This window comes from Xiphias gladius, chromosome 11 (assembly GCF_016859285.1).
Source record: "Xiphias gladius isolate SHS-SW01 ecotype Sanya breed wild chromosome 11, ASM1685928v1, whole genome shotgun sequence".
Lineage (NCBI taxonomy): Eukaryota > Metazoa > Chordata > Actinopteri > Istiophoriformes > Xiphiidae > Xiphias > Xiphias gladius.
The window spans coordinates 7,687,517-7,702,906 of NC_053410.1; the positions used below are offsets into that span (position 1 = coordinate 7,687,517).

General features: G+C 39.8%; 1 protein-coding gene across 5 annotated transcripts in view; it reads left to right on the forward strand.

The window, feature by feature from the left end:
• The window catches only part of camk2g2 (calcium/calmodulin-dependent protein kinase (CaM kinase) II gamma 2), an 89,086-nt gene that overhangs the window by 43,210 nt on the left and 30,486 nt on the right, over positions 1-15,390 (forward strand). For all 5 annotated transcript variants that reach the window (XM_040138500.1, XM_040138495.1, XM_040138496.1 and 2 more), the window contains exons 4-9: positions 2,691-2,745; positions 3,710-3,775; positions 7,330-7,402; positions 11,667-11,769; positions 12,257-12,340; positions 12,485-12,579. In XM_040138500.1, coding sequence (XP_039994434.1) covers positions 2,691-2,745; positions 3,710-3,775; positions 7,330-7,402; positions 11,667-11,769; positions 12,257-12,340; positions 12,485-12,579 — 476 coding nt within the window. The remainder of the gene's footprint in view (positions 1-2,690; positions 2,746-3,709; positions 3,776-7,329; positions 7,403-11,666; positions 11,770-12,256; positions 12,341-12,484; positions 12,580-15,390) is intronic.

Below are 15,390 nucleotides of genomic sequence, written 5' to 3' on the forward strand. Positions count from 1 at the left end.
TCCCACTGCCGCAGTAAATAATGGATTCACCCTGGAAGGCTATTGATGTAGCGCTTTTCTCCTTATGAAAGTAACACCGACGATTGTCCGACCAGCAAGAATTTGGTCAGACGAGAGCACATTGACGATCCAATCAACCAGTTGACCGGGGGACTACAGGCCATGGGGGCACAGTGTCAGACTTTGAAAAGCCCTGTCCTAATGAGTCGAACTGCTTTGTTTAGTCTCTGTAGCAGTAAATTGTCAGACTTATTGGATTATTGTGCCTGTAAATTACTGTAAACGTTGAGAATTTGGGCTAAGTTTGAGTCTCATAACTTGAGATTCAGTGTGTGTTTTTGTGTGAAATCCAGACAATAGGCAGTGGCCCTTTTGGAAAGGAAAGGAATGGCAAGATATCTTTGTGGCAGAACTGCCAAGTGTCTTATCATAGTATGCCACCCAGTGCAAGCTACACACACACACACACACACACACACACACATACTCTGTGTGTGTGTGTGTGTGCATGATAACAGCATAATAGGTAGTCTATTGTTATCATTGGTCTCTCTTTCGTCTTTGTACCACCTGAATTCCTGCTTCTTCATCATCCTATTCTTCCTTTCTTTTCTTCCCATGGCTGCTCTTTTTTTATCCCGTTCTCAAGGGGGGAGCTTGTCAAGTTTTCTTTTCTCTAAATGTAAGTCATCTGAAGGAGGAAGAAAGAGTAATATACCACATTTTCACACCTAATTCAGGAACTCGAGCACCTTCACCCACCTTGACACAAGCAGGTTTTTAATTTACCTGTGAAAACCCCGTCAGTGGTTCGCTGTATTTCAAAAATGAGTTGGACTCAAGAGCTTTTAAATAAAGAAAGCTGCTGGTTAAAGTTGTCCTTGTTGGCAACATCTACTCCTGTTTGAAGAAGAAATAACCTTTCAGCCCTCTGTGTAAAGTGATGTTTCATCCCTGTGATCTGTGCTTCTTTAACAGAGGGAAAACCTAAAAGGAAATGATTACATGATTAAAAGTAAATGATTAAAATATGGCAACTTCTCTGTCAGCTTTGACATCCAAAAGCTGATTCCTTGTTGCCAACTGTCCATGTGGCACTCCAGCTTTAGAAACCTTCTGTCAAGTCCCGGGGTGGATAATTTCAGATAGGCAGGGAAAAACTGTTCTGCTGGAACCTCGTATCGTTTTTCTTCAATAAAAACTGTCTTTAAACCATTGACACAAGCTGCTTTTGCAGCACCACCCAGGTCAGTATGTTTAAGTCAACACAAAAGTAAATTCTTTCAGTCATAAACTACGTAGCACACTATAATGCTGCTCCTGTTTTACCATTGATCAAATGGTAAAACAAAATCAAAAAGGTCAAACACAATAACTCTGCACAGTTTACCGAGATTAGATTAGACTAAACATATTGGCCCTTTCAAACAAAGCCTGACCCATTATTTTATCACTGATCAACCACAGCTGTACAATTTTATCAAATTTACAGTACAGAAGCGAGTACAGAAAAAAAATGGGCCGATCCCCGGTCTGCTGGCCATCCCGGGTCTTGTTGTCCTATTGGGTTTTCTTTAAGAATGCATCCATGCCACCCTGTGTGAGTCGAGTGAGGAAGCTGTACACTAATGCACTGTTGATTACAACTTGGCAGATCGCTTTACCAGAAGAGGAAGGGTAAACGGAGCAGGAGCAGTGAACTGGTTAGATGAAGAGTTGCAGGTGACAGGTGCTCACTTTAGTCAGGGTAAATTTAAGCCTCCAACATGTCATCAAGGTTAAACGGCACCTATTACTGTGCATTTCCTGTCTCCCGAAAAAACACTCTGATCATGATTGGTCTTATTATGCGCACTGTAGGTATCAAGCAGCTGGATTTGATGCTTTGAGGATGCATAAATACTGTTTCCTTTAATATATTATTAAATGATCAAATAATTAACAGTCTTTTGTTTTTGTTTTTTTATCAGTGATGATTAACATCCGTAGTTATAAGCAGTGTTGGGCAAGTCACTTGAAAACTAATCAGTTACTTGTTATGCATGATTCATTGAAAAGGTAATTACATTACTCTAGTATTTACTCATCAGCAAAAGTAATGAATCAAATGACTCATTACTTCACTCAGCTCAGCTCAATGAAAGGTGTGTTTTACCTTCCTATTAACCCATTTCTGCTTCTGAGGTGTCAAAAATTGTCATCACATTTAATTCATGATGTCCAGTTAATTATATCTATTTCTTATTCTTCTTACAAAATATTGTTAGTTGATTTGGTGAACTCCTCTCTTTTTTTTTTTGTCTTATTGTAATTTCTTATTTTGTATTTCGCCAAATCCTGTTATATCTATTACTTTAGTATATTTTTCCTTTGTTCTCTTTTTCCTTTATGGTGAGTTGAGGAGAAGTCTCTTGTGTAATTAAACATGTCTGTTTTATTTCTATTATCCGGCTTTGTTTTTGTGGAAGTGTTCCATTAAAACTAAACTAAAAACTAAACTACACAGTAATGTGTTACACCCCAACACTGATTATAAAAGCAAAAGTAATTTTCACCACCACTGCCCCTCACACACATATACACGCAGAAATGGTTCATAGAAGATAATTAACATTATCAAAGTCGTCTCACCCTAATTGACTCCTTTCTAACTGAGGACTCTGTCTCTCTGTTTCTTTCTCCCTCACTAGTACGACTCCATGACAGCATCTCAGAGGAAGGCTTTCATTACCTTGTCTTTGACCTGTAAGTAAATCACTTTAACACACACACACACACACACACACACACACACACACACACACACACACACACACACACACACACACACAGGTCACAGGGTCAGGCTTGAGTATAGCCCCAGGATGAATTGCTTCACTTAAGCAACAAGTACGTTGAAATTGTTTTCCTTTTTTTTTTTTTTATTTCCCATGACAGTCACATGCGTAATGTAAATTTTACATCCTTTTCACTTTGCTTACCCCACAAAGAAAAATGATAAGAACAGTCGAGAGGGCAAGCTATCTTTTTCATACTATGAATTGCTTCAGATACTCTCTACTCTATTTATACCCACTGTGGAACACGCACTGTCTGTTCTAACAAAACTGTTAGGACTTTAACATGAAAACAAATTCTCTATGTTGAGTATCAAATTTCATATTCCCCAACTCATTAAAAGACTCTCTATTTTCTTAGATAAGTTGCAGCCAAATTACTTTAAATAAAATATTTCTCAGTTATAGCCACCTTGCTGCACATTTACCTTTGTAACAATTTGGTATAATGGACATTTGTATTTTGCCCACTGAAATGTGATTGCATTTAACAGTATCAAATTATGTTGTGTCGAAATCAGTACTTAATTGTTAAGATTAAAAAAAAAAAAGGTGTGTCAATTTTGTGTCTGAGGTAAAGACATGCAGTCCAGCCAAGAGGCCTCTTAAAGGACCACTTAGTGCAAAAAGAGCGACATAAATACAGAGCATGTTGGATCTATGAGGACCGCTAACATCAGTGTGAATCAATATCGTTCCTCACAACCATTCAGTTGTACCACCTATCACACCAGAGTCACTGAAAGGTATTGCCACGATATTCTCATTTTCATTTTGGGAGAGAGATCTTCATTTGTCAAGTTTTTTTTTTTTTCCTGTAGCAGAAGAGAGAAATAATAGTGCCTGTTTGGTCTGTGTGTCTCTTCCTGCAGTGTCACTGGAGGAGAGCTGTTTGAGGACATTGTTGCTAGAGAGTACTACAGCGAGGCAGATGCCAGGTACAGTATGTCATCATGCTAATGTGTTTACATGTTATGCAGTGCATGTTTTCCTGCATATTAAGTTTTTTGCAGAAAAGTTGGTTTATGAAAGCACAAAATGTTTTGCCCATTTAAATCTGTGTTAATGTACTTTGTGCTTTGGCAGCAGAGGAAATGCTTGTGCAGGTCTTTGAGGTGGTTTTCAGTGCAAGGTATACACTTTCTCTTTGACCATGTGACTCAGGGTTTTTCAATTTGATTTCATTAATAAATAGTGACAAAGCTGTCCTTAGTTTTGAAACCTTATTCTGAGCCTGTTGTCAGAAGTTGCAGTTATTCTTTAGCACATTACCTGACTGGATTGTGGCATTTCGATAGATAGATAAATGAAAAATATTAAAAAATAATAATAAAATAAATAAAAAATATTAAAATAACTCTACATGATCAAATAAAAACATTACATCCACACATTATTCCATATACAATATATCCATATCAAATTTTTCCAACATGTTCACGCTCCAGCAACCTGTTTGATGACAGGTGGAGCCTTCTAAATGTAATGCTGAGATGATCTTCAGTATATATTATCTTTATCGCTTGTACCAGGCAAGAGCCCGTGACATGATTCTTATGTCGAGTTAATCTGAGTTAATCAAATACCATCATCCTAGGCAGGAACTCGGCCTGTTTGTCTCTTACTAAAGACTGCACATTTACAGGTCATGTCCGGTTAAGTGTGGAGGTTCTCACGCCCCGTAAAGTTTTCACCCCGGCCGTGTAGAGGGTCTCAGTGGATGATGGAGACACCTTAGGCCTCGCATCATGTGCAAATAAACTATCATAGGAGAGGGCAGCTTCGAACACTTTCTTTTCTCACCCTAAATGAGGCATCGTACACGCATGAAAGTAGAAGTGTGGGGACCCAAAACTTTCATGTTTTCACTGTCAAAGCCCAGCGAGCCCCCACCCCCCGAGACATCGTGACGACATCCTCCTTGAGTTGTTTTTCTGAATTTTAAAATCTACCAAAAACGAAACTTGTGATCGACCACGACACGATGAAATCACGTGTTATTATACCCATCAAATGAATGCACTGCCATTTTAATATGCCTCACCTTGCTTTTGTAGTTGAAGCCACATATAAATAACAATAATAAATGTTTTTTACAAAGTTTCAGGTTCACAGTGGTGATGAAACTACATTATATGGCAAAGTTTATTTGTGACATTTCTAGCCACAGATGTTATACACAGTGCAGTAAGACTATCACGTAACTAGGCAGGTACAGGTGATCCTACACCAAAGACTCTATTTTCAGCCAGAAAAAATGAAGGACAGAAGAAGGAAAGAGAAGTTAGATGATAATTTGAAGAATATTGGAGACAGGGCAAGAGAAAAATTATGACAATGCTGAAGAGAGTAAGGACAGGAGCAAGGTCTGATGGGCACTCTATTAACTGGAGAAACGGGAGAGGCAGATAAAATGGGGTTAGTGAAATGCTGAAATGAGTATGGGTAGAGCAGATATGCAAAATGAAATGTGGAGTCCAGATTTAGCCTAATTTGGACACGACGCCTGGAGCTTTTCTTTTGATTCTGTCTTACAGAGAGAGGACGCCACTCTCCCAAAATATGCCTCTGTACACCCTCCTGCTGCTGACCCTGACTTCACCTTTACTAATGTCAAGTTCAATTTAATTTAAAAGAAATAATAATAATTTTAACTGCGCATCAGACCAGAAAGATTGCTGATATGCAAGCTTAGGACAAGCTTACATAAGATACCCCGCACTGCCTCAACAACACACACACACACACACACACACACACACACACCCTGCCCTCTCCACTTTCTTCCACACATTCATTCCCATAAAAATGCACCAAACTTTACTCCCATGTGCACCACTTATCTTCCTATACAACACCACACAAACCGCAGACGGCATCAGTGTGAGGTTTCACAAACGATTGTTGCTTGTAGAGTGAAGTTGCATTTACAGTTCTTACGGGGCTCTGGCACACGGATGCACGAGTCATAAATATACCAATTGTTTTGATTGAATGTTTCGAAATGAGCAAAGGCAAGTGATGTAATGAACAAATCTGTGGCTGCAAGCATTTGCTCCCATTCAGCCGCAAGAGCATCGGGACTGGGTTATGCTTGAACAGTTCATATGACGTGTTGTCCGACCAAATCAGAAATCTCAGAGGTGTGTATAGTTGTTCCAAACGGCCACACTGGAAGGCAGGGTGAAAAGCCGGTTGTCGTAGAGAGGGGAGAGACATGATCTAAATAATAAGATAATGGCAAACAGTTTCAGACAGTCTCTCCTCGAAGGCACTCATAGTGCTGCACTCGGTTGCTCGCATGAAAAGTGACAGAAATAGTTGTGCAATGATCGAAAACAGAGAGCTGGAGAGATAAGTTTGAACCCTGGCTCCTTTCTCACCTCCGTCCAGCCAGCCAGTCCAGGTGTGAAGCTGGTGTGAACGTTGGATTGTCAGTTCCGGAAAGTTACAGAAATGGTCGGACACAGCCCTCCCTAATCCCTTGTCATAAAAGTGTTTGCGGGGAAGGGGTTTCTGAAGCTTTTTCCACCATCCAACAGGCAGTTCTGATGAAGCATGCTGGCATCTTTAGTGAGCCCGGGCTCTGATGTTTACGTGGCAATGCCCGGCTCACAGCCTGCGTTCCAGCTCATCCCAAAGGTGTTCGCTAGAGTTAAGATCAAGGCTCGGGGTGTCCCCATACTTTTGGCCATATAGTCTAGTAGATCAGGTTTAAAATGTTCTGTGGCCTATTGAAGAGCTGACCGCTATCGACTTGCTATGGTGACAAGATACCATGTGCACAGCCAAAGCTTTTACTGATCTTTTACTTGTTCCTCTCTTGCTCGTTTTCATTCTGTTGATTTGCGCCTTCCTTTGTCTTTTTTCTAACTTTCTCTGTGATTCCTTGACAGTATAAGCATGTTTCCATTCTTTCATTTCATGATTCCTCTGAGTGTTGTTGATCATGCTGGGCACAACTGGGCAGTAGCTGACCTTTGTCAACTTTTCTTTCCTGTTGTAAGAATTCACCAAAAACGTCCTTAGTATCTTGATTCAAAATATTACAGCTGAAATAATTTCTCAATGGATGGATTAGTTGATCAATTTGAGTAATATTTCCCACAGATTTCAGTTTTTCTGTTTTTTATTTCAATGCAAACTGAATAAATGTAACTTTTGAACTTTTTAAGGAGCAAAATAAGCCATTTCAAGATGTCACCTTGGGCTTCGGGAAGCTGTCATCGACGTTTTTTTCATTATTTCCTTACAATTTATCCACCGAACAACTAATCAGTTAATCAAGAAAAATAATCACCAGATTAATCATCAATGAAAATAATCGTTACTTGCAGCCCTACGTAATATTGATACTGACGACATTGTTTAGTTTGAATTGTTTTTTTTAAATGTTTAACTTTACTTCAGCCTGTACCTCATTGTCATGTAGCTGTTGTGGATTGACAGATGTGTCTCTCCTCTGTCTGTCATCCTTCTCTGTCCCCTCCAGCCACTGCATCAATCAGATCCTGGAGAGCGTCAGTCACATCCACCAGCATGACATTGTGCACAGGGACCTCAAGGTGAGTTCTCATACACCACTGCTGAATATGGGAGGACCTTCAGTGCCTTCTAACATACCAATTAGATACACAGAGAAATCTCTCATAGAGATATAACACTGCATTGTGAATGAAGATGAAAGGCGGTGGCGGAGATTCAACACAGGTCTAAACAAACACATGCACACACTCGCACAGACGTCATACTGTGACGTCAGGAACAACTTAAGAGACGAGTGTCGTCCTTTTCATCACCTGCTTTCTCTCCTCCACATTTCTCTCTTCCCATCCTCCTCTGCATCTATTCCCCTCTTTCCTCCACCCTCCCTCCTGCACTGCTGACGAGTGACGAAAGCAGACCAGCTGCTATTAATAGCGGGTCGGTGGGTGAGATGACGGCCAGTGACGATTTCGCTCGCAGCGAGATTGTTCACCTCTAACAGAAACCAACAGCACTCTGACCTCCTCAGCTGTGTTATTTAATGTTAATAACACAGTGACTGAAGACTAATTAAGCTGAGATTTAAACACCTGGGTAATTGCACCGCATTTGTTTTATTGCCTGAGTTCGTAGTCCTAAACTTTCATAGTTTACTTAATAATCTGCTCTATTACTTTTATGTGATGGAGTAAAATTAAACTATTCCTCTAGGGTAAGTGGACAAATACAACTGGAAAATAATCAATCTGTTATTGTGTGAGAGTAGTGTAAATGAACTTGTGCTGCTTTCCATTGATTTTTACCTTTACATATGACTCTCTGTATCTAATGAGTGTTAGAACGACAATAATGATGACAGATGATGAGGCAAACTGCTTCTCTGCATCATTGCTGCAAACAGTTTGCTCCTAAATGGTATACTGAACAAAAAAAAAAGAATTAACCATTTAAACTTCCTTGATCTGCTGGTGGGGCAGTCATTATAAACTCGTTCTATGCAGCCAAATATTATTCATCGGCATCAAAATGTATTTTAAATGTTAGTACAGTTTCCCAAGTTTCCAAAGTCAAATATGTGAGGCTGAATTTGGGGGAAATGTATCTAAAATGTGTCACAAGACATCTGGGCATTTTCCATTTGATGGAATGAAGCAGCATCAAAACATGAAGTCTTGGATTTGAATGTTTCACTCAGTTTAAACGTCATGATTCATTACATTACGTAACATGTATTTGGCAGACGCTCTTGCCCAAAGCAACTTATAATAGGTGCATTATCCCCATAATAGCTTTGATGAAGAAGTGGAAGAAGCGGATACAGAATACATATCAAACCTGAGTGAAATGAGATTATTTTTCCAACCTCAAACCTGCGGCTCTTTTTGGTTTACCCTCAGTGCGCCCATCAGCCTCATTATCAGCAGCAGTAGTCAGCTGTTTCCCGCAGAAAAAGCTCTGATAAACTGTACAATACCTGCTCGGCACCAAATGGCAGGCAGGCAAAGTTAGCTGGGACTGGCGGGTTAACATAGTGGAGCAATTTGCAAACCAGAGCTAAAAGGAGAGTGATTATTGGACTTATATTCATCAGGTGGACAGAAACAAAACTCAAAATTAATGTTAGTGTTGCTGTGTATTTGCTGGATGTGTAAATTGGCGACTATTTGTTAACACGTTAACCACCACAACTTTATAAATGATTATTTTTCAATGTCGTGTTTATGGCCCCCCCCCCAAAAAAAAATGTAATTAATACTGTTTTAAGGCATTTATTTCTCTGAGAAAGACTGAAAGACCTTCAATCGTCAGACCGCTACGAAGAAGGCAACATCTCGTTTTATTTCATTTTATCAAGCAGATAAAGCTGCCAAAAGTGACATCTCATTGGAGCCATGAACATAGTGATAATGACAACAAAGTGTGCCACGGAGAGATGTGACCTCACACACACACACACACACACACACACACACACACACACACACACACACACACACACACACACACACATCATATTTTTGCCTCCCTGTCATCTCGGGAGGGCCCCTTGCTGAAGGGAAAACAAGATTTGAGAGAGAAAGAGTTGAGTGCTTTTGCCTCGTGGCAGGCTGGGTTGCCATGGTAACTGTAGGGTGAGGTCACCCGGCTGCTGCAGCGCCAGCGTAGGGACTCATTATGCCACCTCCCATCTATCTATCTCTATCTGTCTTTCTCTCTCTGTTCTCCTGTTGCTTTATCTCCAGCTCACTGTCGCCGTGCAGTCCCCCCTTTTCTCTCTCTCTATTGTTTCAGCTCTTTCCGATGGGGGGGGGTGTAGGAGGATGGATGGATGGACGGTTGGATGGATGATAACTAGATGGGGAGAGAGCGAGCGGGACTGACAGATGAGAAGAAACAGATTAAGAGCACAAAGACAGTTGGTGCAAGTGTCAGACATCCGTCCATCTGTCCGCATTTTAGGCGATGAGGAAGGCTACCGCTGCAAAGACTTTTACCCTCAAGATACACACACACACACACACACACACACACACACACACACACACACACAGGCCTGCCAGTTGGGACTTGTAGTCTAGAATGTAGGGCCAACACATTGTTAAAGAAAACCATCTATATTCTAAACTGCTTCTCCTCTTCAGGGTCACAGCGACCTGGAGCCTGACCCAGCATGCACTGCGTATCAGTCCATCAGGGCTAACACGCGCGTAGACCCCATTTACACCTGGTACTAACATGCTATTATCTGGATACAATATCTGAACAATGACATCTGATCACGGGTTTTTGCATTTACACCTGGTATGAACAAGAGTTCCTGTTATCTCAGTCCTGCTTACAATGTGATCAGATCTTAATGTGCAAATTAGGTAGGCTCAAATGGTGGACTTGTCAACAAATATTGTGTGTTAGATAGGATACATCCAAACGGACGCCTACAAGGTGAAAGATGAGGGTTGTGTCAGACGGACACAGCCGAAGACATCCTACTTTTCAGGAGCTTTGCTAACTAGGCTAACATTACTTATACTTTATGATGTTCATCAGTGTCAGTGGAGAACCTCGCTAGCACTAGCTTGGCCTTCATCATATGACCCTTAATTCCATAATAGTCTCCTGAAGCGAAGCTGCTGTATATATACTTTTTTTTTTCCTATTTCTCCTTTCTGCTTGTTTGGTGAATTTCTTCTTCTTATCACAAAAACCGAAAGAGCTCTCAAGAGCAAGTGAGGAAGTCCAGGATTTCCCATTCCTCATACACCATTTGGAGCCCTTTTATGTGCTGCATAGGGGTTTATGGTGGACATTCAAACTGGGCTGGGGAAAACCTGCAAACTGTACAGAGAGAGGGCAAAATTTGCCTTTGGAGTCAAGGACCTTTTTGCTGTGAGGCGACAGTGCTAACCGTTGAGCCATCGTATAAAGAAAAAAACAGATCAGCTCTATAGTATGAAGAAAAACTTAAAACAAGTACATTTGAAACAGCTGTGCAGCTATAATCAGTAACTGACCTCACATCAGATTACACTTGACCTGAGGTGTTCCCTCAATCTCTTATCCTTAAGTGAGAGCAACTACGTTGAGAGGAGATGCAAATGAGGAAACAAGGAAGCAGTTAAGACAACTAAAACACAGTTTATATGTGCTTAACTTTGCCAAGCCCTGACTTCTTGCATTAGGATGGGATCTGAAGGACAATGTCCAAATGCTTCGTTAAATCCTGTGACAGCTGACTGAAAAGGTCTTTTCTTTGGGGGGACGCCTTTGTCGCCTGCTTGACCAAATCATGCCTCATTACTACTGAAGATGTCATTGGGCTCCTGCAGCTCATCCAGTCATGCAGACAGACAGGACATTTGCTGAAGGAAGGGTACATGCTTATATCTTTTGCCCTTAATTAAATATATTTTTTTCCTCTTATTGCACATAAATGTGCTATTTTGTACCACGTACACCTTCACAGAGTTTGTCCAAAGATACATTTAACAAGCTGTTCTTATTAAATGACTGATTGATTGATTGATTGATTAATTTTTTTTTTCTCTCTCTGGAAGTGGTAATAATAATATTTCTTACAGTTTGTCAAATGTGAGGATTTTATTTTTCTTCATTTCATAGAATAATTGTAAACCTTTGGGTTTTTTTTGAGGGTTGGCCGGACAAAACACGAAATGTTAAGTCATCGCTTTTGTCTTCTGTAACTTGTGATGGGCATCTGTGTGTATTTTTAACATTTTACAGAAATACTGTTGAACAAAGGAATATTGAAGACATTCAAGACATTCAGTTGCGGCCTGGGTGGAGACATTTCATCCTAAAGAACTATCTGTCTCTGTGTTGCAGCCAGAGAACCTGCTCCTGGCCAGTAAGATGAAAGGAGCAGCAGTGAAGCTTGCAGACTTCGGTCTGGCTATTGAGGTGCAAGGAGAACAACAGGCTTGGTTTGGTAGGAAATCTCACTCTACTGACAACTTTTACTGCAACAATTATGATAATAATATGCTGTATTTTTGTTACTGTAAAAGAGAAAAATAATAAATACGAACACACATTTAGGCTAAAGTACTAAAAATAATCAAAATCTTCCAGAGGGAAATAAATACCAGAGACAATGGTGTCAATTTTGTGAGTCTGTTGAGAACAGATCTGTGAAATTATTTGAAATATATTTCTTTATTTATTATTCTTAATTATTGCATTTTATCACATCAACTATGTGGTGTTTGAGGTTTTATTATGGTATTGCTGTGAATATTAGTTCAACATTCAAAACAGCAACAAATAGGAGGGTACTGAGTTGTTTTAACTAGTTAAAACATAAGAAAGAAACAGAACAAGAGGAAGATGTGGAGGGTAAATGTTGAATTAATGTCACTATGCTCATTTGTGTGTCCAAAACACACTGAAAATGAAAAATGTTTGTGTTTTTGCAGGTTTTGCAGGAACTCCAGGATATCTGTCACCAGAAGTGTTGAGAAAGGACCCGTACGGCAAGCCAGTGGACATATGGGCATGTGGTCAGTTAGCCAGAATTCACCTTTACTGTCTGTTGTATTCATCTTTGCTGCTGCATTCATATGCTCACTTAGCTACATTTAAGATATACGTTTGTGTATACAGTATATTTATACATATTTTTCTTGTGTGTGTGTGTTTGTCAGGTGTGATCCTGTACATCTTGTTGGTGGGCTACCCTCCCTTCTGGGACGAGGACCAACATAAACTGTACCAACAAATCAAGGCTGGTGCATATGACGTGAGTTCTTCTCCCTCTTATTGTCTTGTAGTTACCTTTCTCTCTACGTCTGTACATGTGAGCTGCAGGTGTTGGTGTTGTTGCAGTAGTTCGGTGCAGTTTGCCTGAAAACAGTTGACGTGACGTGACCATGATATAGAATAAATCTTACATTGTGCGACATCAACCATGGTTATTGGCCACGGTAAGTGGATGGATAATACAGTGTCACTGTGACTCCATGCTTATATTCTGTTTAGACACACTCAGCTACATAAACTTGGCAAAACAATTCTTACTGTTCAAACTTCTCTGGGAATAACACATCCATGTGACCCACAGTGTCTGCCTGCCTCACTCTCTAAACCTATAGAACCCTTTTGGATATTGAAGCTTGCGTCTATATATTATTTTTATATATATCGTGCTGGGCAGAGCCGTGCCCCGGCATGTTGTTTTGTCGTCATCCGTCCCCGTCCCCAATTCTGGTTCTGGTGATATCTTAGAACGTCTTGAAGGAATTTTTTTTTTTTTTTTGGCTGCTGAACCACACGACGACGGTAAGGTCACTGCGACCACACAAAACAAGTTAAATTCCTTCAAAGTCTTTGCTTCGTGTTTTCTGGTTGTCCATACATCCGTCTGTATGTACGTCCATCCCATTCTCATGAACGCGACATCTAATTTAGGGTCAACGGCCACTGTGTGACCTCCTCAACACACGTTTTATGGCCATAACGCAAGAATTCATACACGAATGATGACAAAAAACACATTTTACTAAATTCCTTCAAAACCTTGCCACATCAGGTGGTGAACGTAAATGCAGACGTCTTAGGAGACAGTTGCTTATTTACACATTCAGCAGAAACAGAGCAACCTTAGCATTAATGATAGTTTCCAACTTGACAACAATTGGTTGGTGCTGAGTGGTAGCGCAGTGTGGGTTTATAACTGAGCTTTTTTGCTGAAAAAAGCTGCCTGCTACAGTTAAAAAAAAAAAAAAAAAAAAAAAAAAGAATCTGAGCATTGTGTATGAATCAACACACTGAAGTTGTGGAACATACAAAAAAAAAAATAAAGTTGCCATAAAGGTCAGTAGACCTGAGGGTAGTGAGATGGGTGATAATTACTGAGGGTCCTTCAATACAAGCAGCAAATTTTAAATTAAACATACCGTAAATTCTCATATAAAAGCCTGTATTCAAATAATTTACTGAGACTCAAATAATAGCTTGGAGCCAGCACAAACAAATCCCAGTCACTAATAAAGGCTGGGTGAAAAAACAAGGTGGAAATATACATTATACTGACTTTATCAAGACATCAAGAGGAACACAGAGGAAGTTTTTGAGTTTACATTAACTGGGGAACAGAAGACATTAGAAATAAAGGCCCGGTTTCCCCTGCCGCTGAGGTAGATAAAGGCCACTTGAGAATTTACGGTAGTCATTCAGTCTGTTATTAATACAAAAATATTAAGTTAGTTCAGCCTTAATAAATGGCCCTCTTTTATTGAGCTCATATTTGCAGGCTCGTCCCAGGTTGGTTGACTGAGCATGTAGTCTGCAAATTTTCAGCACATGGATCCATGAAGATGGGACTCTAGGTCTGTGGAGTCTGTTAGAGAGCCCCCCCCCCCCCCCCTGCGTTCATGAGAGTTGAATTCTAATACATAGTCTTTGTTTCTTGTTTGAAATATAATTTAAGTGAATTGGCAAGCACAAGAGCCTCAGCATGAGCCCTGCGGGACACCTTCAGTTCAACTCTCGTCAATTAACACACTCTGGATTCTGTCGTGCAAGTAATTTAGAAATAAAATTTTAGTTTTTAATTGCTTGCTACTTGTTATTGCATAATTTTCATCCTCAGCGCTGTAGAAAAAAAGCGATACACTTTGAGAGGGCAATAGGCTTATTTATCAGATCTTGTCATATTCCTCTGGGAGATACGAATTTATTACCCTATTAATTTCCATAATTGGAAGCAACCACATCTAACGACTGTGCATAATATTAACATTGATAGGAACTGACTGAGACCAGCACTTGTAATAATGTGCACTTCTTGAATATCATCTGTCATGCCGGTACCTTGATTCTAATTTTTTTTTTTTTTTTGTCAGTAATTGACAACTGACATCTAAATGTTTGAAGTAAATGTCTTTCGACAACTTGCTTTGAATTTCAGCAGTAAACATGCTCGCTGGCACTTTATGCTACTTGGACGGAGGGATGAGGATGGCAGGTGCGGGTGACTGGAGTGAGAGAACGTACGCTGACTTTGAAAACTCTACCTGTTACGACTGAAGGGCTTCATGCATTGATTTGTCCACAACAGGCGGAAAATCTCTCAGCTTTTTCCTTCAACATAGAATCATCAACGAATGATTTATAATTTTAATTTTTTCGTGTGTTTGCATGTTATACTATTGAAATGGCTCATCAAAGAAAGACAAATCATTACCCCATTCCACATATTATGCTCATGTTCCAAAAGAAAAGAAAACAAAGCAAAACATGTTTTATACAAAAAAACAAACAGAATGTTGTAACAATAAAGCTACTATACTGTAGACAACATAGAGGGACGGATTTATTAAGAAAATTGAAATGCACAAATGTTAACCGCAATTTACATTAAGTTTACAGTCGCAATCTGCATGTATTCAGCGGCTGGTTTACAGAAAATTATGATCAAATAATCTTTATCATAATTATTTGCACATTAGGAAGTATTAAATATGTTCATGGAAAGCCAAAATGAGATTTCTCAATGAGAAAAATCAAAGATGCAAACAAATATTCGCAAGGGAGAGAGCGAGAGTGAGAA